The following is a 24,064-nucleotide window of genomic DNA, read 5'->3' as shown; positions in this document are numbered from 1 at the left end:
AACACACATGGAACATTCTGTTACAGATGGAAGAAACAGGAGAGCAATTTGTGCCCCATTGACTTTTCCCATGACTCTAGTTTTGGGTGGGAGATAAGAAAATTAAATAAATACCTCCTATTTTTCTCTGTTTGGTTTTACCTTTTTCACACATGGGTATTTCAGTATCCCAGGTGTTATTGGCTTTGCAATGAATCTGACTGCTGCCCTTCAAAGTAAATCCATCATCACACTTGAATGTCACACTGTCATTGTAGAAATATGGGGCTTTCTTGCCAGATATCTTGTGTCCATTTGCAATGCTGGCATATGAGCACCAAACAGCAGGGAGGGAAAGTTTACAAAGAGGAGCAGGGCCACTCCAGATGCCTCTCTCTTCACTGTTGCTTATACAGTGGATGGTGTTTTCCCCGATGAGGCTGAATTCCACTCCTTTCTCAGGCTCAGGGTTACACGTATAAGTGACTATGGTTCCATACAGCATGTCTTCTGAGGAACTGCCTGTGTGTCTCCCATTGTAGATAACAGGGGGCGGTGGACAGGTGATTTCTGGATGGATGAGAAGTGACTGAATAAATCTGTTTCAGTATTAGAAACCAAAGAAGAGACACAGACCTGATTATGAAACCATTGTTATCACATTTCCTGGAGGATATGGGTGAATTTTGATGATATGAGTTATGTCAAAGCTCATTAGATGTATAAAATTCAGTTTAAACAGGATTCATAGAAAGGACTTCTATAATGGAAATCTTTGTTAAAAATGAACATGTACATTAATATCACATTGTGAGGCAGTAAAGACCAGTAGGAAATTAGTAATTAAAATTTTGGTTTTTAATAAACAATAGGTGTATAAAAGGCACAGGATTATATAGAGTTAAGTATATTTGGAGTGCCATCTTTGTGTTGAGGTGATAATGATAGTCAAGAATATTTATTGTTGATTGAGCATTTACTTTTTGACAGGCAATATTCTCATTTACAAAGTAGGGATACTACCACTTAATTATAATAACTTTGAAGTCTGCATTCTTGAGCTGACTTTACAGATGAGGGGCTAAAGTTTCAGAGAAGTTATATAAATCACCAAGATCATACGATGCAGTAGATACAGAATAAGAGATCAGATCCCATACCAATCTCCTTTTTCTCTACTAAACTACAGTGTACCCCAAATTAAGCATGGTGACTCATACACTCACTGCTTTCATCATCTTATACTCCTAAATCACAAAAGAGGAGCAGCAACTGAATACATTTAAATTAAGTGGTTGCTATGCTTTGAAGTAGAGAGAGGTCACAGTGGAGAGACAGCAAAATTTGACAATGGAACAGAGTTTAATATTCTTATTCCCAAAACATAGCCTAAAACAGAAATCTCCCAGGGCATGCATAGGTCTCACATTTAATTTCTCTGTTATATATGCTATTCACCTTTACAAAGACGAATCTCCATAAACCAAGGAATCATGCCTTGACAAAGCTGATAAACACTCTTACCTAACCAGTACCTAGAGGTAGAGTCATGTCATTTTGCCATCTAGTGACCACTAAGCTAAGCAAGAGCTATTGGCGCTATAGCAGACTCACCACATTCAGGACAAGAAGCAATAGGAACAAAAATGTAGCCAGCATCAGCTCCATCAGCCATTGCCATAGTTCCCACACATGGAAAAATAACATAGTCAGCACTTCCATGAACACATGACAGAGACAGGTCTTTGCAGTAAACTCTTACACAGAGGTTGCAGTGTGCACTGAATAGCCAGCCCTAGTTCAGGTGAGCCAGCACTCACTCACCCTTCATTGCAAGAAGAGTTAACATATGGTCTAATAAATTGAGCTGGGGTTTTCTATAGAGATGTTTTCCTATAGGTTCACACTCTGCCACTAAGAAAAAAGAGACTAGAATGAGAAATCAACTCCAAGCAATCTCAAAATCATAAAACACAAGCATGTAAAGCCTGGCACCTTTGCACTTGGGGGCAGTGGGTGTCCACACCCCCACAGAGGTACAATGTATGGATTCTTCTCCCACCAGCACATAGCCAGGGTCACATCTATATTTTATAGATGTTCCAGGTTTGAGGAGGATTCTGTGTCTATCTTCCTTGTGCCCATTGAGGATTTTAGGAGGAGCCTGGCACTCTAGGGGGAAGGAAGAAAAATTTTCATACATAAACAACAGCAACAGGAGGAAATAACCAAAGAAATTTACAGTAATGCTATAATTTCCCTCTGGCAGCAGTTGTATGATACAGAAGGTATGTTGCAGCCCAGTTTGGGATAATTTTAGATCAGTGGTTCTGATCTTTTCCTCTTTTCTGCTCTTAGGCTGCTGCAGATTTTGTTCAATTCCCACTCGGTGCTTTACCTTCTCTCTTGTCTCTTCCTTTCTTAAGGAATCACCTTGTATGCTTTCATGACAGATTCTAATGTTTCCATGGGGTGGGGGCTTTGCTGACTTCCCTTCTAAGACACCAGTGTTAGGATAAACAAGCATTTTTATTCCCTAAAGAAATGAGCAACTTAGTGTTCCCTAATGTTATTTTTCCAAGGATACTTCCACAAAATGAACCAACGCTGGGGCAGTGTTAAAAAAAGCCTTCTATGTAATCCATAAACACTGTAGTATTTAGTAAAATTGAGGGGATTAGAAACTAAAAAAGGCCCTGCCTAAGTCCACAACCCATTCCTTTAATTGTTTGAAGGGATCAGTCAGTAGCACCTTTTGTTGGTACTGGAACACTCACCCTTTTCACAGACTGGTGGGGATGGCTCCCAGATGCCTTGGCCATTACATCGTATTTCCTTCCTACCTTTCAAGGTGAAGCCAAATGAGCAAGCAAATACCACAGTGTTGTTATATGAATATTGATCTTTCTGCCCAGACAGTATTTGGCCTCTAAGGATCTGGGGAGGTGGACACTGAATCCCAGAAATAGAAAGTTTGCAGCTTGGGGCAGGGCCACTCCAGGTCCCAGTCTTCTGACTATCATTGGTACAACGGATCGTGCTCTCCCCAGTCAGGATGAAGTCCACTCCTTCCTCTGGGCCCGGGTCACAGGTGTAAGTGACTGTGCTCCCATATGGAACGTTCATTGAAGGGTTGCCTGTATGTCTTCCATTGAGAATAGAAGGAGGTGGTGGGCAAAAAATTTCTAGAGAAATTACACGGAGAAATCACAAGATCGCAGCTGAGCTGCAAACAAAGCCACAAACTTGATGCCAGTCTCACCTCCTATGTTCCCAGACCTTGGACACTTGAGTTTCAATAAACAATCAATGCAGCTGTAAGAATATAATTTTAAAAATATGATCTATTCCAGGATTTCTTCTGGTCCTTTGATTTCTTTTACTGTGTGTATTATCTCTTTTATGTGCACGGCCCAGCTTACAAGTCTACGTAGATTTCAGAGAAAGAAAAGCATAGGAACCCTGCCTTACTTTAATAAACAGAGAATAAAAAGGTAACTGAATACTTCAGCTATAACCCTTAGAAAAGTCTAGGAGAGATATTTGCTCTCTAACAAAAAGCTTTTTGTCAGAAGAATTCAGTGTCCTTTTGAGCCTCAGACAAGGAACTAATTGCAGAGCACATTTTGTATAACCTACCTTTACACACTGGTATCCTGGTCCATAAAGCACTCTGTCCAGCAATTACACACTGACTAGAAGGTAGGCCCTCTAATCTATACCTGTAGACAGAGGGTGGTCATTCAGAATTAGTAGGCAGCCATTGATATAGGTCAATAACCTCTACTTAAAGTCCCAAGTAAGTTTATTTGATTTGTGTGCATCAACTCTTGTTAGCATTGTCTGTCACAACCTCGCCCCCAGCTCTCCGTAGATCCTCACAGAGGAGCCTTCACAGGTCACCATGCACAGAGAAGCCCAAAGGGTTAAGTCTCATAGACCCTCCAGACACTCACCCTTCATTACAGGAAAAGCTCACAGTTACGCCAACCTGAAGACTTGAAGGCTCCTTTATCTTCCCATTGACTAATGGACTTGGAGGTGCACACCGTGCTTCTATGGAAACACACCAAAGATGCACAAGGCATGGCACACAACAGAATAGCCTAATTTCTGAAAATTGATTGTAAAATTAGGGTACTTTCACATTTTGCAATGACAGCACTCCAGTCTCCTGAAGACAAACAACGAATGTTTTTTTTCCAACAAGCAAGTAACCGGGTTCACAGTGGTAATTCACAGACGATCCAGGGACAAAGGGGCCAACATTGTTTCCTGTATGATTTCCATTGGGGATCATGGGAAGCGGTGGACACACCATGGGGAAATCTTTACACACACACATTTTTTAAAAAGGCCATTGGATGAAATATCCTTCACAATATACATTTTGGCATAGTACACGGATCCAAATAAATGATACATGATCTGTGGTAACAGGTCATGAATTTTTAACTCACCATTTTAAAGGTCAAACAAGCGTGATTTAATCACATCCATTTCATACCACAAATATCTCATTATTTTTCATTTTTAGTTACTTTATGATTTATTTTGTGAAAAATATCAATTATCAAAAGTAGTCCATTTTCACAAATACGCTCACCTTCACTTAAGCATATTCTCTTCTCCAAAAGTAACATATTATTAGGGGGTAACCCTGCTATATATTAGTAACAGTTTTGTGGGATCCTATATGTGATACATGTATATATACATATTGGGTGACACTGTATGTACTCACATCTTATTCTCTGCTTTTCTTTATTTGCTTAATAACATATGAGATCTTTCCATGTAAATACATAAAGATCTACCTAAATCTTTATAAAGGCTGAATTCTCTTGTACAGTCACCTCATTTAGTGACTATTTTCAGATCGTCCTTACTTCTGAGATTATATATTTATAAATATATACATAAAACCATGTTTTCAAATAATTGTTTTTTAACTTGCTAATATAAAATTGATTTTGTTCTTCACTAAGTAAATAAATAGCTAATTTTGATGGTAAAATGTTTCTCAAACATTCCAGCTACCCTAATTTTATGACAGAAGTTCAGATTTAGATTTCAGCAACAGCTTAAGCCCAACTAAATAAAAATTAATGAAGACCACACTTGTAAAGTCATTTGATTTGAAATGTTATGATTGGGAAGATGATTTGGAAAACTACTTGATCACTTCAGAAAGTGTTTATAGAGTCACATAGAACGGGGCACCATTTTTGCCAGGGTGCATAGCAGCTATTTACAGATGAGTGTTGAGTCCGTGGGGTGTAATTTTGCTAACAGATCTCACATGTCTTCTCATTTTAACATTAATTCAGATATATGGTTTAAAACCACACAATTCATAAAACCAACACTAACTCTGGCCCCCAATCCTGTGAGACTTATTCAATTCAATTATTAGGTATGTTCAGTTACTTTTTCTGATCATAATTTAAACATTTGTTCTATCCATGCCTGTTGAATGAACATTCATATCCTTTAAAATTAGAAAAATGCCCCGGGGAAATGATCATTTTCACCCTGGCCATGATTCCACCCTAATCTCCACCATTCACACATCAACACTGTTCTTCCTTCAGAATGACACGAAACTTCTGAACCTTGCACAGAAATGAAGGACCCACCCTCCCAAATGTGTTTAATTTCCTTTTTACTCACCCCTCTCACAGACTGGTAGTGGTGTTGGTCCCCATTTTGTATTTGCTTGGCACCAAACGGTCTGGTTTCCTTTCATGGTGAAGTTGGTGTTACAGGTAAATGTCACAGAATCACCATGTCTGTATGGTGGCCTAGATACTTTATTTTTGTGTCCCCCTGGTACTATGGGCTCAGGGCAAGTAGACCGCCTGTTGAAATATTCACATATAGGAGCATCTTTATCCCAGGTTCCTTTCACTTGGTCTCTACTAATACAAACAAGGCTTCTTTCTCCAATGAGGCGGTAGTTAGGCAAACACCTGTACCTCACGACAGTATTAATAGGTACAGGGTCAGAAACATAACTAGTATGACCATTTTTGATTGCAGGAGGAGGGTCACAAGAAATCCCTGAAAATTAAAAAAAGAAAAAGAAATACGTGGTGTTATTGATTGTGACAACAAAAAGATTCAAATTTAGATTAAAGGTCCAAATACAGGATATGTCACTTTGTCAAAAACAGAATTAGAAATGTGTATAATTTATTTTTTACTGATAGTCCTACTGATACCAAAGATCCTAAATTCTTACCATTCACTTGGTCCTCAGCAATCAAGTCAATATAAAACTTATAGGTGTCATCTTGACCAAACAATGACAATAAAACATATTTATTAAATAGTTCTGAGTCAAATCTATTTTAATAAAACAAGGGCAAACAGCACATGAAATTACATGCTAATGACATGCTAATCACATGTGGGGGCACAATGGACTAATGACATGTGGGCTCAGATGACCTGGATTCAAATCCTCACTGTCATTCAATAACTGTGTGACTTTGGGCAAGTCTTACCTTCTCTAAGTCTCAGTTTCCTAGTGTATCATATAAATCAAGCTACTTCATAAGGTCATAACTGGGACCCAGAGAGATAAAAGACCTGAAATGAGCAAGTACAACACCCGAAATGTAGAAATTATTTGATGCCTTTTTCAAACGCACAACTGGGGCTACAAGTGGTGAAAGGACATTCTGTTCCTCTACTAAAGATACTGCAGCCTCACTACAATCATTTGTCATCCTTTGATGTTGCATCCTTTTGAAAACACTACAGGAAGTAGTCAGGGATTTGGAATAATGACCTCATATCCTTTATATTTTGTACTAATGTTAATACTTTACAGCTGGGTTGGTGTATACACACCTTTCCTGAGTGAGTCCCAGAATGAAGGGAAAAGTGCCAACCTGAGACCTGCTGGTTGATTTTCATTTAGCTCTAAAAGTTGCTCATCAGTAGAGGAATTAGGATAAGAACACATGGACAAATCATTTCAACACAGATGTGCTACTCAGTTACAGTGGGGTAACTTTCCAGAGTCTTTATCTTAATATAGATAGAATACTCAATGAATATGTGGCCAACTGAATACCCTTCATTTTGGTCAGCACTCTAGAATATGCAGAAGAGTGGCGTGTCCATGTTCAAAGTACATACACAGATAAGATGTTATCATTGATAAATGCATGATAACATCAAAAATGAAGAGGTAAGATTCGTATTTCTTTTTGCTTCTACTCACATTCACAGACAGGAAACTTATTATTCCAGCATACTCTCATCCCTTCTGAGACACACTGACTAGAAGATTTGCCACTTCACTGGTGCCTTAAACAATAAGGGGTAGCAAATCATCACCAGAAGAAATGAATTCTCAATTGCATGGAATGGATCACATGTCTCAAACATGTGGTATTAATGAGCTTGGTTTTTAAAAGCATTTAGGCTTAAGGAAAAAGCCCAAGATTGTTTATTAATCAGTTCAGCTATGTGATGACTTCAGACCAGGTGGACACAGAGAAAAAGTCCTAATGATTATAAATTTTTAAGTGAGTCAACTGTAATAGTATAAACAATAAAATATTTTATGAGGAAAAATTCTCCCTTTTCTCCTTGGCTTCCAAATTTCAAGATTCTCTTGGCCTCAAGAGAAGGAACAAATCTCAGTTTTGAGTGACAAAAATATCAAAGATCTTTCCCCTAAGTTCAACCCAAAGAGCCCCTCTTACTAAATGCCCATCATCTAATCATTCTTCATAATATAGCCTAACTTCAGGCCTCAAACTCTGCTTTTTCAATGATAGATGGATAATTCTGAGTTTTGGTTGGTTATGCACAATACATACACTTGAAGAAAACCAATAGCATTTGGTTAATAACAGAAATTGTAGTCATAAATGGTAAAGATCAGGAGGGAAAGGACTAGAGGGAGGGAAAAACAGTAACGGTCTTAGAGATCACATACTGCAATGCTTAGCTGTAAGTTATAGATCTCAATTCAGGCCCTGTCACCTCACACTCACCCCTCATTACAAACAAAAGATACCTCTCCCCCAGGCTGGAAGGTAGGACAAGCCACCACCTGGCCGTTGAGAAATTTTTCTGGAATGGCATCACATGATTCCACTAGGAAAAAAGAGACGGAGCTGGCACATGAAGAGTCAAGAAACAGCTGAGTTTCCTTAAGATGGAATTGAGCTTTAGGTACCTTCACATTTGGGGGCTGTATGGCTCCAGGTTCCCAAGGATGTACACTGCATAGTGTTAGCTCCAATGAGACTGTAGCCAGGCTATTCCTTTTGTTATAATTACCACAGTAGATATGTGGAGGTGGTAGACACCCTGAGAAAAGAACTGGACCAGAGGCCTTTTATTTCTGAAATAAGAGCTTTCTTCTCTACAACCTAATCCATGTTGGGGTTAGCAGGGGTGGGATGAAAGTGGTTGTGTCATTTCTCCTAAATGTAAAGCAAGGAGTCCTTTGGTGATGTGGAGTGGGATAACATCCATTCATTTTTTAAGACATGATGAAGCATGCACTCATCTGCTTTCTCTCTCTTGATCTGTATCAGGAACCATTCCATCCACTCATCATTTTCCACTTATGTAGCTGAAATGATCTTGGTTATCCTCTCTCTAATATTGTAGTTAAGGGAACCAAACTTTGGTAATACATTTTAATCACCAAAATCTACCTCAGTTTCCCACTCCCCAAACCAGTTGATAAAGGTTCTGGGCCTTGTATGTGTGTGTGGGGGGCGGGGGGGGGTGTAGATCTGAATGTTGCCAAATTTTTGTAAGTCTTATATTTTTCAGTAAGAGTAGGGGAGAAAGAGAGAGTGGGGGAAGAGATTCAACCTTAATTTAGCCTTATTACAGAAAGACTACATTTTTCAATATGAGAATGCACAATGCCTACGGGTTTTTTTATTGAGTCAAATTCTGACATCAGCCAGTTTCTCCCCTTGGCATGGTCAATAAAGTTGAGAATTCATTTTATCCTCATCTAAATAAAATTGAATATCATATGTGCTTTAGAAAAAATTTTCTGATCACTGGCTTGGGTACTATTTGCTTTTTAAAGTGTCTTCTAAATTCCCCAAATTAATGTAGATCTAACACACTGCAGAATATAGCAAATGTCCTACCTCTTCAACATGTAACTACAAATTTCAAAGTTTGCTTTCTAACTCTTTAACCAGGATACCCAACTGCACTTATTATCTTTACCTCTTTTTCCCATACCTACCACGTTTCTATTCAACCAAAAGTATCATTTCATTTATAGATCACCAAATTTTCATTCCAAGTTATCCTTGAAACACCTTGGAAGTGGAGCATTCCATGAACTGTTTACATGGAACCATACCTTGTTGCTGACTTTCATGGTAAAACAAGGCTTACCATTACACATCATGGTATGAGTTAAGAAAATGAATGTCTAAATGAATGTCCATAATTCCATGATTAATTTTTCTCCTATAGAACATCTGTGGTCAAAATGTTAATCTTTAAATGAAAATTTGAGTTTAATTCATTAAGGAATTCCTACCTTTTTATTAAAAGGTGGTCAACAGTCAATGAACAGAATTTGAGATTCACCTTGATGTAAAGAATGTTTCAAAAAAGCCAAGGACAATGAAAATTTAGGTACATTCATTGTCAAATATTTATCAAACACTTCTCATTTGGTCAAGTCTATACTCAGAAATTTTGGGAACTTTAAAAATATGGTCCTTACTTATAAGTTAATTTAGCATGGGAGAGAAAACACATAAGCACAATGTAGGGTACCCTAAAGTTAATAATCAATATTTACAGAATTAAAAATGAGCAAGTGAATGAATGCAATAGAGTTAAGAGGTAAAAAACAGTGATTGAAATGTTGAATGCTCTGGAATGTATTTATATATGGTTTTTAACAATGGGAAGAATGATTGTCACTCTGGGAAACCAGAATCCGTCAAAATCAGATCAATATAATCTCAAAGTATAACTGTGCAAATGCAAAATAACATTAAAAGTAGCTCAACAATACTAACCACTGGGCAGAGGATATTTTAAGTAGTTTTTATATTTTTGTATTTCTCAGTATTTTCTATGTTTTCAATAATAAGCACAAATTATCCTCACATGAAAATGATTTATTTTAAAAGTTGGAATAGGCAGGAAGTGCTGTGAGTTCCAAAGAGAGACATTTCTTTAGACTGGAGTTATTTGGGAGAACTTCTTGAGTGAGTGAATTCTGAGCTGGGCTAATGCACCTAGATTGTAAAAAAGATGGAAATGTGCTTTAGGCAAGTAACCTGGCAGGAATGAGGCAAAATCATATGGTATTTGAAACAGTCTTTTGGAATATTTTAAAATGAACTATAACAGGGTTAACCATCACCCTCACAATCTGCTGCTATTTAGTCTGTTATATTTGGTGGCAGCATGGCTAATATAAATCAATTTTGCATAACTTTTCTGTCAAAGTGCCCCAATAATAGAGAAAAAGAAATCACCTCAGAGCCTAAGAGGCTAACTTAAAGTACAGTATTCTCTGTCTTATTTTATCTTAAAAACTCCTGCAATGTTTGCCTTCTGCTCCCTCATAATGTATTTGTGTTAATATAAAAATATTACTACTTTTCCTTTGAACTATATGAATAACCTCAGAAAAAATATTCTCCTAGGAAAACATGCCATTTTCACTCATGACTTCCTTATCCCCTTGGTATACTAGCCACACATTCCCCAGGCATTTGTAAATGCCCATTTGAAAGGGATCATTAAAGCTTCAAAAACGAAATGGCCCCATCTGAATTATTAAATAACAATGTACATTTATTTCATTTGCTTCCATGACCAGTCTTGAAAACAATCTATTTGACAGAAATAAAGTGAGTAGAATCCAGATAATAAACATAGGGCTTTGTGTATTCATTCTCTTTAGGAGAAAATTGACCAAACCCTGTACATTTTGGTTTAGAGAGAGTTGAATTGCCTGTTTCTTGAGTAACTGTAAATGCCTCTCCCATCCCCTTACCTTTCCTGGTGGCTGCTTTCACTGTTCTCTGTAGAACTTAGGATTTCTGACAGAGGTTTAGATACCAAATGCAAGGTTTACATTAATGCACATTGCTATGGGAAAGAGGTGGGCCAAAAAATGTACTTAAAAATGTGGCGTTTTGCTTCTCTTTTCCACAGGAGTAGCCTGATCCCTATCTAGAGCTTTTGCTTATTTCTGAAAATGCCCTGTGGAACTTATGGATAGGAAATGTTAGGACTGCTGGGCATGGCCAGAGTAAACAAGGCCTGGATGAATTGCTCTGTGTGCTGAAGAAAAATGGAGTTTGGAAGATACAAGAAAACCAAGAGCTGTCATGACGTACTCTGAGAGTGGGTTAAATTTCTGAACAAAATGGACAAATGAGAGATTTTGCTTGGAAACAGGTTAATAGGCCAAGGCTCAAAGGGTTCCTGGCCAGTGAGAAAATAATCATAGTGTGAAATAGTTCAGGCATTGATAAACATTTCCTCTAGGAAAAGTTCCAGATAGTAAATATGTTGACTTTGTAGGCCACACAGTCTCTGGGAATCTGTGGCATGTACAGTTAGTCTCACCTTATCCGTGGTTTCACTTTCCACGATTTCAGCCACCCACAGTCCATTCTGATGTGAGCATATTGAATAGAAAACCAGAAATATACAATTCATAAGTTTTAAATTGCATGCCACTCTGAGTAGCATAATGAAATCTCGAGTGATCCCACCTGGAACGTGAATCCTTCCTTTGCACAGTGTATCCACAGTCTATGCTTCCTGCCTGCTAGTCACAAAACAGCATGTGGGATATTAGATGGACTGTCATAGTATCACAGTGCTGTGTTCAAGTCACCCTTATTTTACTTACTTACGGCTCCAAAGTGCAAGAGTAGTGATGCTGGCAAGTTGACATGTCAAAGAGAAGCTCTGAAGTGCTTCCTTTAAGTAAAAAGTGAAAGTTTTCAACTTCACAAAAGAAAAAAAAATGTTCTGAAGTTGCTAAGATCTAAGTAAAGACACATCTTCCACCAGTGAATTATGAAGAGGGAAAAGAAAATTTGTGCTAGTTTTGCTGTCATACCTCAAACTGCAAAAGTCATGGCCACAGTGTGCAATGAGTGCACAGATAAGATGGAAAAAACATAGTATATGTAGGATTCAGTACTATCCACAGTGTTAGGAATGCACTGCAGATGTCAGAATGTATCCCCCACAGGTAAAGGGGGCACTGCTCTTTTTTCAATTGTGCCATAGTGTAAAAAAGCCACAGACAATAGGTAAATGACTGGATAGCTATGTTCCAGTAACACTTCATTTACAAAAACAGTTACTTTTTCATTCAGCAATTTCTAATATTCATGTCTATGTTGTGCGCCACTTTGGGTTGTAGTGTCATTTCCCATCACACCTTTATCAAAAAGCTAGGCATTTAATATACAACAGCTTGGGGTAGGGCTACCTGAGTGGGTGGAATGAAGGGATAAGACATGGTAACAAGCTCAAGAGGAGGAGGACAGAAAGGAGAGAGCCTTCCTAGGAGATCAGGTGAGGGACAGAGGTCAGTGAAAGTGGGAAAGCAAGGGAAGAGGTGAAGACAAAGTCTCCACGGGATCCTCAAGAGATCCCGCACATTTAAGGGAAGCTGGGGGAGTTGGAGGCACACCCAAGTGGCAAATGCTTGGGTTCCACAAGGAAAAGTAAAGCTTTCTACTTCTCAAAGGTTCATGGCATAAACAAGCAAAACTACAGGAATGTTTTGAGAACCAGTGCCTGTGCACAGCACTGACCGAGTCCTCACCCCAGATCACAGAGACAACAGTTACCCAAGAAAAGCAACAACAACATGACGTTTCCAGCTCCTGAATACTTCTAAACGTCTTTGGCATCAGTGACCTACCTGGTGCAACATTATATTTAAATCCTGCTTCCATTTTCCATATTGAGTTTTTAAAAACCTTTTGAGTTAATTTGAATATTAGGTACCTGCTATGTTCCTGATTTGTTTGCAGACTTTGTGCATGATCACAGCTGCCTTCTTGGGGATGTAAATGAATATTCACTTCTTTAAGTTCTTCACCTCTATTATTGTTAATTGGCAGTGGAAAAAAAGGTAGGAAGATAATTTAATTACGTACATTTCAGGTTTGATAAAAGGTAGCTGGTGGCTCCTTTGGTGAAATTTCTGCACAATTAGAGCACAATTTGCCTCAGGTTTTGGATATCTTTGTAAGGCATCTAAAAAGAAAAATGTAGCCAAGTCATACTTTTCAAGACTAAGTAAAACCTTGGATTAGAAAATAATACTAAAACCATCCTATATGTTGTGTCAGAACTCTAAACTGCTTCTAGACAAATGCTCATCCTGTTAAACAACACATTTCCCTATTCCCAAAGTTATATTAATTAGTAAATCCTGTTCAACAAGACTGCGGCATCAAGTTTCATAATGTAAATGGCTTTGCACTGCAATCGAACACAAGGCTTCCTTTTCCCCTGATAGTGAATATACATGTTCTGTATTTTGTAGAAGACCTATGGTATAGGAAGTAGCAGTTGCTGTCATGAAGATAATGAGAACTGACAGCAAAAGAAATATGTAATCACTTAAATCTTAATTACAAGTTATGTATAAATAACAATAGCTAACATTATCTGACACTCATCATAAGCAATGCACTCTGTTAAGTTGAGGTAGGAACTACTATTACCCCTACCATCCAGGCAAGGATAATAAAGATTAGAGAGATGAAGCATGTTTTCCAGGGTTTTAAAGCTGGTAAGTGAGTGTGAACACAGGTCTAACTTGTGCAAAGCCCATGGTCTTACATAATATACTGTGCTGCCTCTTTCAGGGGTATTTAATGAGCAATTCACTTTAGATAAATGAATTGATAAATAATGCCAGCACCTTTATTTCAAGCATGCATTACTACTAGGGATTTAAGAGTGGAGGCACAAAGAGGAAATGTATGCTACCACTTTCCATTACTTCCTCGTTTCTTACTGTTTACTCTCTCATGTAAAATAGATGAGGACCTCACCTCACTTAAGACAAAAAAGAAAAGTGTGAGTCAGGAGCCAAAGTTTTCACAGGATGAGGAAAGGCAAACTTGAGATCCAGTATGAGGAAGGAGAGGGTTGTACATCCAGGTGGTATGGGCTTCCAAGGAGCAGTGATTCTGTGGTGAGATAAGTAATGGTCTGAAAGTTGTCTTGGATGATGAGTTATATATGGGGTGTGAGAGAATACAACCTCAATGAGTACGTAACAGTGGGGAATTACAGCAGTGGTTGAAAAAAACCCATACTAATCAAGTAGCAATTATAGAATGGGCTGTATTTAAGACTCATAGAAAAATTACGTATTAAAAATTTCCTTATGAGTCTTTTGTAGACATCAGCAGTTGCAGTTCCTCCCTGACCTAGGTATGTCCCTGACCACAAGGACTGGACAAGTGTCAGCAATTTATATCACAACCAGCAGAAACGTAGCCTGCACATCCTGCTCCTGAACATCTGCTGTAAAACTGTGGATAGAGCAATACAACTACGTGATGACACACACAGGAGGGAATGTTGAAAGCACCAGAGAGCAGAGCTGAGAAACTTCATGTTGCCAGAAATTCCTTTGTCTCCCTCTTCCCATGGTTCCCCTGAATGATCTAGCCAGGGCACCTGAGATGGTAAGATGGTTTTGGAGGCATGAGCCTGCCATCTTCTCAGATTGTTGACTCCTGAATAAACCCCTTTGCTTCTCAACTAGAACCTGCTTCATGGGGTTGGCTTTTGTGGTAGTGGGCAGCCAGACCTGTGGGTTACTTTCCCGGTTTGAAGTAATGCTGAATGAATGGCAATCTAGTTGGTTCATGGTGGTTATGAGAGATTGCATACTGTTCTACAGAAGGATATAGGCTCAATATACCCAAATACCTAAAACAAATCCAAGTACATAGAAGTGGGGATGGAAGGTTTATAAGAAAGGGATCAAAAGAAATATTCCAGCTTTATAGTGTGTATAGTTCTGGGTACTGAATTTTCTGGAATATAGATTAAGAAATGTGCAACTAAAATTATCAATGGAACAGCTGAATGGGTTCAGGATTTTGAGTCAGATAACTGGAAATAAAAGCTTAACTCTTAACAACTTCCTACTGGTTTGATTCTAAGCAAACCGCTGAATTTCTCTGAATTGGTTTTCTGTGCTGTGGAACAACATTGTTGTACTTACCTACCTCTTAGAGTTGCTTTGCATATCAAAGAAGACAATAAATGGTAAAGCTATGTTAGCTGTTGCTATTTGCATGACTAATGTTGTCTACTGCACAAGTAGAGGTCAGAAATTATTAAACAAAATTATTTTGAGTGCCTATAGGTGGTGCCTATAGGAACATCATGAGGGAAGAGAGATGGTGAGGTGTGTGGTGGGGACCAAAAACATTAGAGATAAATTAATAGGAGTGGGAAATTCAAAGAAGCAGGAGGAAGGAAGTGACTAGATTATTTGCAAAAAGTTCAAAAAAAAAAAAAAAGTTCAGCTGTGGCAGTCTGCTCTTAAAAAATTACATTGATAGGTTTTGTGAAATGTTAGACCTTCAGTCTTTATAATGCTTCTTTAGGAGACGGCATTTGTTTAGAAAACTGTTCAGCTATATTTATAACCTGTTTTCACTGGTATAGAATTTGTTAAGCTTGTAACATTGATTTCTTTGATTTTGATCTCACTGATTTTATTATTGTTAAACAAACTAATTCAAAAACTGTGTATCTTTGCTTCCCAATCAAGAATATTTCTTTATTTAGATCTTAATCCTCCCAAGGTATTTGTAAATTTAAAGGTAAATGGTGTTTAAAAGAGAGTTTATTTATTTACTTTTAGAGGGAGAGATTAGAGGGAGAAAGACAGGGAGAGAAACAGTGATGCAAGAGAGAAACATCTCAAGTTGAGTTTTGTGTGCCCCTAACTGGGGTTTGAACCCAAAACCCAGGCATGTGGCCTGACTGGGAATTGAACTGGTGACCTTTCACTTTGGGGAATGATGCCCAACCAACTGAGCTACACCAGCCAGGGCTAAAAGGTAAATGGTTTAATAAAATATTTATTTTTTTATATAACCAATGCAATACCTTGATCCTTCCACACTGGCAGCCTGAGATGTGTATACCATTGGGGCACACTCTCTGACTGTTAGCTCCCTGATAGGGTCTGTGTGCTGAGTAGGGAGTCTGGAATGTCTCAGTAAAGTGGGACAACAGCTGCCTCATTGACATCTTTGGGAAAATTCCTTCTACTGTTTTCTCTTATCTAAAACTCGAGTCCTTCTTAAAATTCTAACCTTTAAAAGGAGTGTTCTTAATATGGTATATATTAGTGTGAATACTTCTCTTTGCATAATGTGCTTCAAAGGCCTTCTTTATAAAAATTACTACATCTGTTTTATGATGTAGTAATTTATTTATGATGTTCCAATTTGTTTATGTAGTGCTTTTATCTGAGGTTTTCATTTACTTCTCTTTGGCTTCCAAGAGGACGCAAGTATAGTAAGAAACATTTTCTATGAGAATATGGCTATACTGACCCTTTTTTGCACTTTAGAATCATCCAACAGGAAACAATGATGAGTACAATAAAGAGGATCACACCAAAGGATGTGCCTAGGCAGTAAAACAAGGCAATTAAATGCATGGAAAACACAATCCATACATTTTCAACTCTTATCTTAATAACTAGTCTCTCTAGGGGTTGCCAATGATTTTTTAAAAAATGCAACTAAATTCTGGTTTAACAAACACTGACACAGGCTTACCTTCGAGGTTCCCCTTCTGCTTCTTGTTTAATCAAGGACATTAGTGTAACAACCACAGGATTATAGATAGGAGTGAGCAGAGCAGTGTTGTAACCTTTAGTCCAACAGCAGCCTTTCAACAAGTATCTGAGAACAGTGCTGGTGCTCCTGGGCTCCAGCTCTCCAGGGCCCTGCACAAGTCTCTTGTGTAAGGCCTGAGGCAAAAACTATTATATACCACAGGCTCTACCAACTCCCTCTGAAGGAAACTATCATGACTCTTCCTCTCACATACACAGATTACAGAAATGGGCTTAGAAAACTGGTCTTTGTGGTTTCCAATTTGTGCAAGTAGGCACGACTATCATCCCAAAGAATATTCCCCGGTTGTGTTCTCCATCTACAATAAAATTATATGAATGACTGGTCATTTGTAATGGTTCACAGCTAGTATAGAAGCTCTTGCAGAGAACACTCACTCTATACGCATGTGAGGATGCCAGTTCTGTCACACATGGCCTGAGTTTATCACTATTTCCTTTCTGAATGAAATCACAATGTAAGATATTTTGATCTCTCTTTTTACCTTTCATTCATTGTAAGTGGGTACTTAATATATTGACTGTTAGAGATGCTAGAGTTTCTCAACAAACTCTTTATAAAACTTCCCAATAATGAGAGTGCCATGTGAGCCTAAAAAGAAGACAAAGGTCACAAATGCATCAGTCTCACACTCCACAGGAGCCCTCAGCCAGGGACAGTCTATCCTAAGTTTTGTCCTTACACAGTCTCATTTTGTTCTAATATATAAAAAACAAAACAAAACACTGGTTTTACTCAGTCTCATTTATCTTGTATATTCAGGATCTGTGTTTTTTTCTTTTCAACTTAATATTTTTAACATTGAATTAGTAGAACTACAGCTAAAATGTGTAAAATAGAGGAAAAGAAAAATATCATGTAATGCTACTACCATTAAATGTGTTGGTACATTCCCTCCTGGTATATGCTCCCATGCATGTAGGCTTTTACATATTTGTAGAATCTCTTTATCTAACCTTTGAAAAGTGGAATTAAGCACTTGTGGCGGGAGCTTTGTCCAGCAGAGCCCCCCTTTACTTCACTTTTTTAATTCCTTCCTTAAAGGCCATCTGTGGCTTATTTGACCTTTCTACAACATACACAATCCACATAACATTTCAAAATAAGCATAATAAGTCTTTTAAATCTTAAGCCTGATTATATTGCCAAACGTTTGACTTAAGGAGTATATTATAAAATGAATCGGGGGATAGTGAGTAACATGTGTTTGCCAAATTACTTGAGGTTGCAACCCTCTGGGTTTAATGCCCAGAGCAGGGTGATTTCCATTCCCCACTAGGTGAGGAGGTCCCTGCCCCAGATATTAAGTGGGGTGGGAATGGATATAAGGCTGAATGCTTCCAACTTGAGCATCCAGACCAAACCATGGGGAGAGAGACAGATAGAAAAATAGTAGGATAGTAGGAACCCCTTTTTCAAAGCCAAGTATGCTGGCAGCCTCCTAAAGCATGGGCTGCTTTTACCTCAGGGATGACCTGGATGGAACTCCCCTTGGTGACCTGCTGTCTGCACCAGTTCTTAGTTGGCTGCCAGGTGCTGCGTGGAACAATGGCCCTGGGGCAGATCCTGTGGGTCAGTAACTGTGCCCAGAGCTGGTGTGGGGGAAGGTTGCTCCTGAGTGCATGGGGAGGAGGGGTGGCAAGAGGGACCAACCCCCACTCCACCACTCCCTGTCTTTTGCAGAGACCTGGCCCTGCATAGGCTTAAAGGGTGTGAGCTTGAAGGGTAATTAGGAATCTAGTTAAACGGTGAAAGTCTTTGCTTTCTCTTCCCCAAGCCTACACCTAGGCAGGGATACTGCTGCAGGGGATGGGAATGTGAATGCTTTTACAACGTGTCTCTTGTTGTGTGGACTTTTGCTTGTGGCAGGAAACCTAGTGTTCTGTCCTGGTCCATGTTCCAACTTATCTTTTCACGAGTGTCTTCCAGTGGCGAGCGTCCTAGTGGCTTTTAGATGCTTCACCTGTGCCCATGAGATGTGGCAAATGCTTGGGAAAGAGAAAGCAAGACTCCTATTTACAGAAGAGGGTGCAGGGAAGCAAAATGAGAAGAAAACCACTCAAGGGGTGGCACAAGATAAACCTTTCCTCTTATCTGTAACACACCTGCGGCCTTACTGAGAGATGCCCCTGTTCTGGGGAGATGAAAGTACTAATCTCTGTCCTCTTATGCGTGCTACCTGTGACAAGGGCTCGTAGTCCCTGGTCAAAGCAGGTCCCGAATTGTCAGGTCCCTGTTCTGGGTGCTAGATGTGTGTGTGTGTATGGGGGGGCTCTACTCACAGAACCCCCCTGCTCCTGCTGTCTACCATGGATGAGACTAAGTCTACCAAGACATGATCTGCTTGGGGAGGAAAGGTGGCTGATCTCTGAAAGGAGAAGGGCCTTGAGCCTATTTCTCAATGGGCTTTTATTGGGTTTAATTTGTATAGGAATACAGGGCATATACATAAAGCTCAATTATTGTCAGGCAGTAATGATCAAAAAATAGATAACATTCAAGGGACTCTGAGGGCTTATTCTCTGGTAGGGTCAGATAGCTAAAGGGCCATAAAACTTTGGGGAAACAAACTCATTCTATGCTTGGAACCTTAGCATTGAAATTGAGGGTATTCTTAGCAAAGCAAGTTTCACAGGATTTTATGTATTCTTTCTTAGGCCTGATCGCTCTGGGGAACCCACTCTTTCCAGCACAGAGCCATACACACCCACCTCTGGCATTGTCTCAGGCTTAAGTCAGGCAGGGGAAGTAAGGCAGCCAAGAGATTAGGAGACTTCTTACAGATAGAATAAGGACTCAGGATATGTCAAAGCTGAGGGGTGAGTGTCCATCACTCCCTTTTTTCTAGAGTCCCCCAAGTCCTTCCCTGATGGCCCCGTCATGACCATGCCTGCGTTAGGTTGTTACCTAAGAGGAATCTTACCCATCATTTGCTAACCAGTCAACCACCCTGGGCCAAGGATAGTGAATTAAAGGGGGCAGAGGAGGTGCCCCTGCTGGGAAGATAAGCTTTGTCTCCTTAGTGGCTTATGGTCTCAATGTCTCTTAGTCAGTTTTAGACAGGGGGAGTTACAGTTTCTGAAACCAGGCAGGGGAGGTTTCAAACAAGCACTCAGTAGATGTTAATTTTTACAACCATCACTACCACCACAGCTACCACTACTGCTGCTTGTATGATAACCCTATTAACTCTTCATTATATTTTTACATATTTCTCATCTCTCTACTGCTTTCTTATTTACTTTCCAAAATATATACATAAGCTGTAAGTTAAATTTGTTGACCTTTTTGATTTTCTCTATCATCTATCAAAAAGTTCAAGAAGTTGGCTTTCTTCTAGGACTTTGATAAATATACTCTAATTTTTATGCTCACTTTTCCATGTTGACTTTTAAAACTTTATATTACATCTGTTACTTTTTGTAAGATATAAGTAAAATTTCTAAATTTGTTTTAGTTCTACCTATGTTATTTGATCATGTTTACCTTCCCTGTGAATTGATGATATCTCAAGTGTTATATTTAATCTATAAGATACTTTTACTGTTATTTATAATAAGCTTTATTTTATTAATATCTATTTTTTCACTTATAAAATAAGGTGTTTTACTGTTATTTATAACCCTTATTTTATTAATATCCATTTGTTTTACTTATAAAATAAATATAATTCACTTAATATCTGTTTTTGTTTCACAAATATCTACTTGTGCTGGTTTAAAGTGATTTGCATATTGTGGCTTTCCATTCTCTTTTAATATCTGGTAGGGTGGTCCCCCAATTGTGTGAATTTTCTGTCTTTCACATCTACATCTTTAGAATTCTCTAAAGGCATTCATTCAGTCAGGTAGGCAGTGAGCTTTTTGCCAAAGTGGATGCAATCTGCTTTTAAGAGAGAAGACAAGTTTATAATTTGGGAATATTATTTGTAGGTAAGATTAGCTAGCACATTTGAGGGCTTAACTATTAAGCACATCTTGAAGAATCTTGGTACTCACTATTATAAATAAGAATAATAAGGATGGGTGTAGGAAGACTAGCACTAATTTAGGGTAAGATAAGTTATTCATTGTTAATTTTGCTCACAGTTCCTTGATGCATACAAGTTCAAGGTTTAGGATTTTCCATGTTACATTACCCTCTAGTTGCCAGCAGAGGGCTATGCTTCTCCAGAGCTCAAAGATACACGATTTCTAAATCTGCTGAGTGCTGCTGTGCCAGTTTACAATCTTGTAGCCTACACCAGTGAGGGAGCTGAAACAGCTAGTCTCAGCAACTTGGAAGGTGCTTCCTGACTCATACTGAAAATGTTCTTGAAGAATGGCTCTATCACTGATGGACTTCTGAGTTTTAAGGTCCCTGGGCTATAAACAAATCATTACCGTGAGATGCATGCAACAATAGAGCGATGTAAACACAAAAGGTTCAGAGGGTTCCCTCAGGAGAGAGAAACAGGTTGAGAAGTGTGAGGAGAGGAAGGCTTGCCTGACTCTTCATTGCTAAGGGCTTTTGGAGAAGAATCAGAGGCTTCTACTGCACTCCTTAGATCTACCATGTGCCATAAACATCACACCACATTTGATGACAGTATGAGTGAAGAATGAACAGTACCATTGTTATAAAAAAGACCCAGAGGGGGTGGTGAATAATATACTATTACCAAATGGAACCCACCCTGGTGCTCTGTGGGCCCCCACCTGTATTAGGTTTGCCTTGCCCACCACCAGAGAAAGACACCTCTCAATGCCAGAGATCGGTGAAAAGGAAAGGGATTATTTATTTAAAAAGGTATACAGACTTAGAGTAATGACTTAATGTTTTCATTAAAAATCCTAAAGTCCTTTAGAATACCCACAAATACACAGTACTTCCTTCTCCCCTTTACCCAGTCCAGGGTGCTGTATCTCAGGAAAAGAAGTAGAAGTTTATGGTTCAGGTAGCTCCTTGGTTCCTGCACTATCAGCTGTGTCACCGCCATGATCTCCAGTTAATCCAAAACCATGTGGCACCTTGTCATGGTCCACCTGCAAGAATACTTTCACCCTTTTCTTCCAAGTAGTCTTTCATGCTTCCTAAGCCACATGGCAACAAGGGAGCACCCTAAAGCTGCATAGTCCCAACTTTTGCCAAAGCCATGTGGTCCCCAAAGAAGCAGCTCAACATGCCTTCCATACCTGGGTTTAAATCCCAGTGCCAATCTTCCTCTGCAGCCCCTTTTGCAACTCCTCCCACAATTAGTTATACCTGCCAGCATTTTCATATTTCTTTCAGCTTTACTGGGCTGCCATAGTAAGTCTGGGCAGGCATGGCCCCATGGCATGGAGCCAATCATCTCCAAGCTCTCACACAGGCACTGTAACCAGGGGGAGTTGCCTCGAGATTGCATCTTGGGTTGTTGAAGTCACTCCTATCTTCCTGGCTCAAAGCCTGGTCACAGCTATTTAACATACTAGGAAACCAGTTAAAGGTTAGAGATATGTTAAATGAGGTTATCTAGAGGTTATCTGCAAAACTGTTGCTATGCAAAACAGCTCTCAATGGCCCTGCTGTATGTGTCCCTTCCCCCAGCTCAGACTTGTGGGGGTGAGGACATCAAATATATATATATATATTTTTTTTTTTTTCTATTATTTCCTGGACACCTTGAGTTCTGGAACCCATTATAATTCCCCTTTGGGCCCCCTGCCTTGGTTGATTCCTGTTACACCATGACTAAGAAGGACCTACAGTCCTTGCACTTGCTCTTGTACTTATGAGATGTACATGTGGCCAGAGGAGGTTTCCCAGGTGTTATCCACCTGGCACTGGCTCCAGGGGCTGCCTTCCAGAGTATACCCATCTTCACACTCCAAGGTTACATTTGCTCTGTATTTAAATTCTTTGCTCATTTCCAACCCCTTCTGGATTCCATTCATAAACGGTGGGAGGCTACATTTTACCTCTAAAATTAGAAAAATCAGAAGGAAACTGATATTTTATTGATAAATGTTAGTAGTAACTGCCATAATGAAAAGCTCTATGATCTCAAACGTATTTCCCCTTCAGCAAAGTTCAGTAATGTTTTCCATCAAGAAAAACGACATCCTCTCCCCCAACATGTCATGATTTAAAATTCTCTGACTTTGTTTTCTTAGGTCAAATAATTGAATGTGGAATGTGCTGTAAGTCACTTTTAATTGTGAGCAACTCTGCAACTGGAAAGTTGTGGACAGATTAAGAGTTAGGCTAACTGTATTCTAGCCTGGGTCCACTTGGGTCAGACCCTAAGGAAACAGGAATATCACATCAGCTCTCCCTAGGAATACAACAACTACTGCTTTTCTGCCTCTTGACTAAATGCCTGTTTCTGGCTCATTTCTATACATAGAACAAAGAAGTTAGAATAGCATGATTCTAAATGTAAGATACCAATTTTCTACTTAATTTATCTCATTTAGCTCAACCTTTGCTTTCTTTCTCAGAGCAGCAAACACTTTCTTCAATTTAAGCAAAATCTGCTTTTCAGTTGTAAGAGTCTATTTTTTTTCTTTATATAACCCAACCAGGTAAAGTACTCTTTCCCACAGTATGGTCTGTGGTCTTTCTACATCAGAATATTATAGTGGGTTTATAGTGGAATTACTAAAAGTAGACTTCTGGACTCCAACTGAAAATGTGAGAATCAAAGTTCTTTGAGATGAAGGTTAAGAAACTGTCTTTTAAACAAGGTTCCTGGTTGATTTTGCTAATGCTAAAAATGGAGAATGAATAAGCCATGTTCTGAGAGAACAGCTATTAAAACAAATTTACTTAAATGGAAAGAAAGCAACTTCCAGAAGAATAGAATATAATTCTTTCATTTTCAGAGCAACTATCCCATAGTCTTAATCTAAATAATTAATCATTGAACTATTACCTGAATCCTCATATTCCTTATGTAACTAAGGCAAGGAAAGGTGAGCTTTTGGTTTCAGCAAAGCCACAGGGGCTCTGCAAGTGTCACCCATTCTGGCAAATAACCAGAACAGAGTCACTCACTATCATTTTGGTGGGCTACTTCTTCTCTGCCTGTAAAACTGAGGGGCAGAAGGCCCAGGAGGGTTTCTGAGACTTTTAGGTCAGTGTGGGGGCATAAATTTCCTGTAACCATGGCAGCCATAAAACTAACAAGTCCTTACTATTAGAAATATCTCATCTCT

The 24,064-nt window shown here is 39.0% G+C and overlaps 3 protein-coding genes across 3 annotated transcripts in view; all 3 read right to left on the bottom strand.

The window, feature by feature from the left end:
* LOC114512110 (complement receptor type 2-like) overlaps positions 1–24,064 on the bottom strand; it is a 60,287-nt gene that overhangs the window by 5,368 nt on the left and 30,855 nt on the right. The window contains 6 exon segments of the mRNA XM_036015744.1: positions 142–549; positions 1,438–1,514; positions 1,804–1,846; positions 1,849–1,893; positions 1,975–2,151; positions 2,757–3,164. Of these exon segments, the coding sequence (XP_035871637.1) occupies positions 142–549; positions 1,438–1,514; positions 1,804–1,846; positions 1,849–1,893; positions 1,975–2,151; positions 2,757–3,164 (1,158 nt within the window).
* LOC118498071 (complement receptor type 2-like) lies at positions 3,948–7,514 on the bottom strand. The gene is given in 4 exon segments (XM_036014972.1): positions 3,948–4,174; positions 4,177–4,308; positions 5,653–6,042; positions 7,214–7,514. Coding segments are annotated over 4 exon segments (651 nt in total). The 5' UTR covers positions 7,254–7,514; the 3' UTR covers positions 3,948–4,085.
* LOC118498072 (complement component receptor 1-like protein) lies at positions 14,049–23,105 on the bottom strand. The gene is made up of 4 exons (XM_036014973.1): positions 22,641–23,105; positions 17,454–17,477; positions 16,578–16,653; positions 14,049–14,528 (listed from the first exon to the last, which is right to left on the bottom strand). Exons 1-4 carry the CDS (start codon positions 22,723–22,725, stop codon positions 14,468–14,470), a joined length of 246 nt encoding a protein of 81 aa, XP_035870866.1. The 5' UTR covers positions 22,726–23,105; the 3' UTR covers positions 14,049–14,467.

This window comes from Phyllostomus discolor, chromosome 14 (genome assembly GCF_004126475.2).
Source record: "Phyllostomus discolor isolate MPI-MPIP mPhyDis1 chromosome 14, mPhyDis1.pri.v3, whole genome shotgun sequence".
Lineage (NCBI taxonomy): Eukaryota > Metazoa > Chordata > Mammalia > Chiroptera > Phyllostomidae > Phyllostomus > Phyllostomus discolor.
This window is presented reverse-complemented; position numbering and strand designations above follow the sequence as displayed.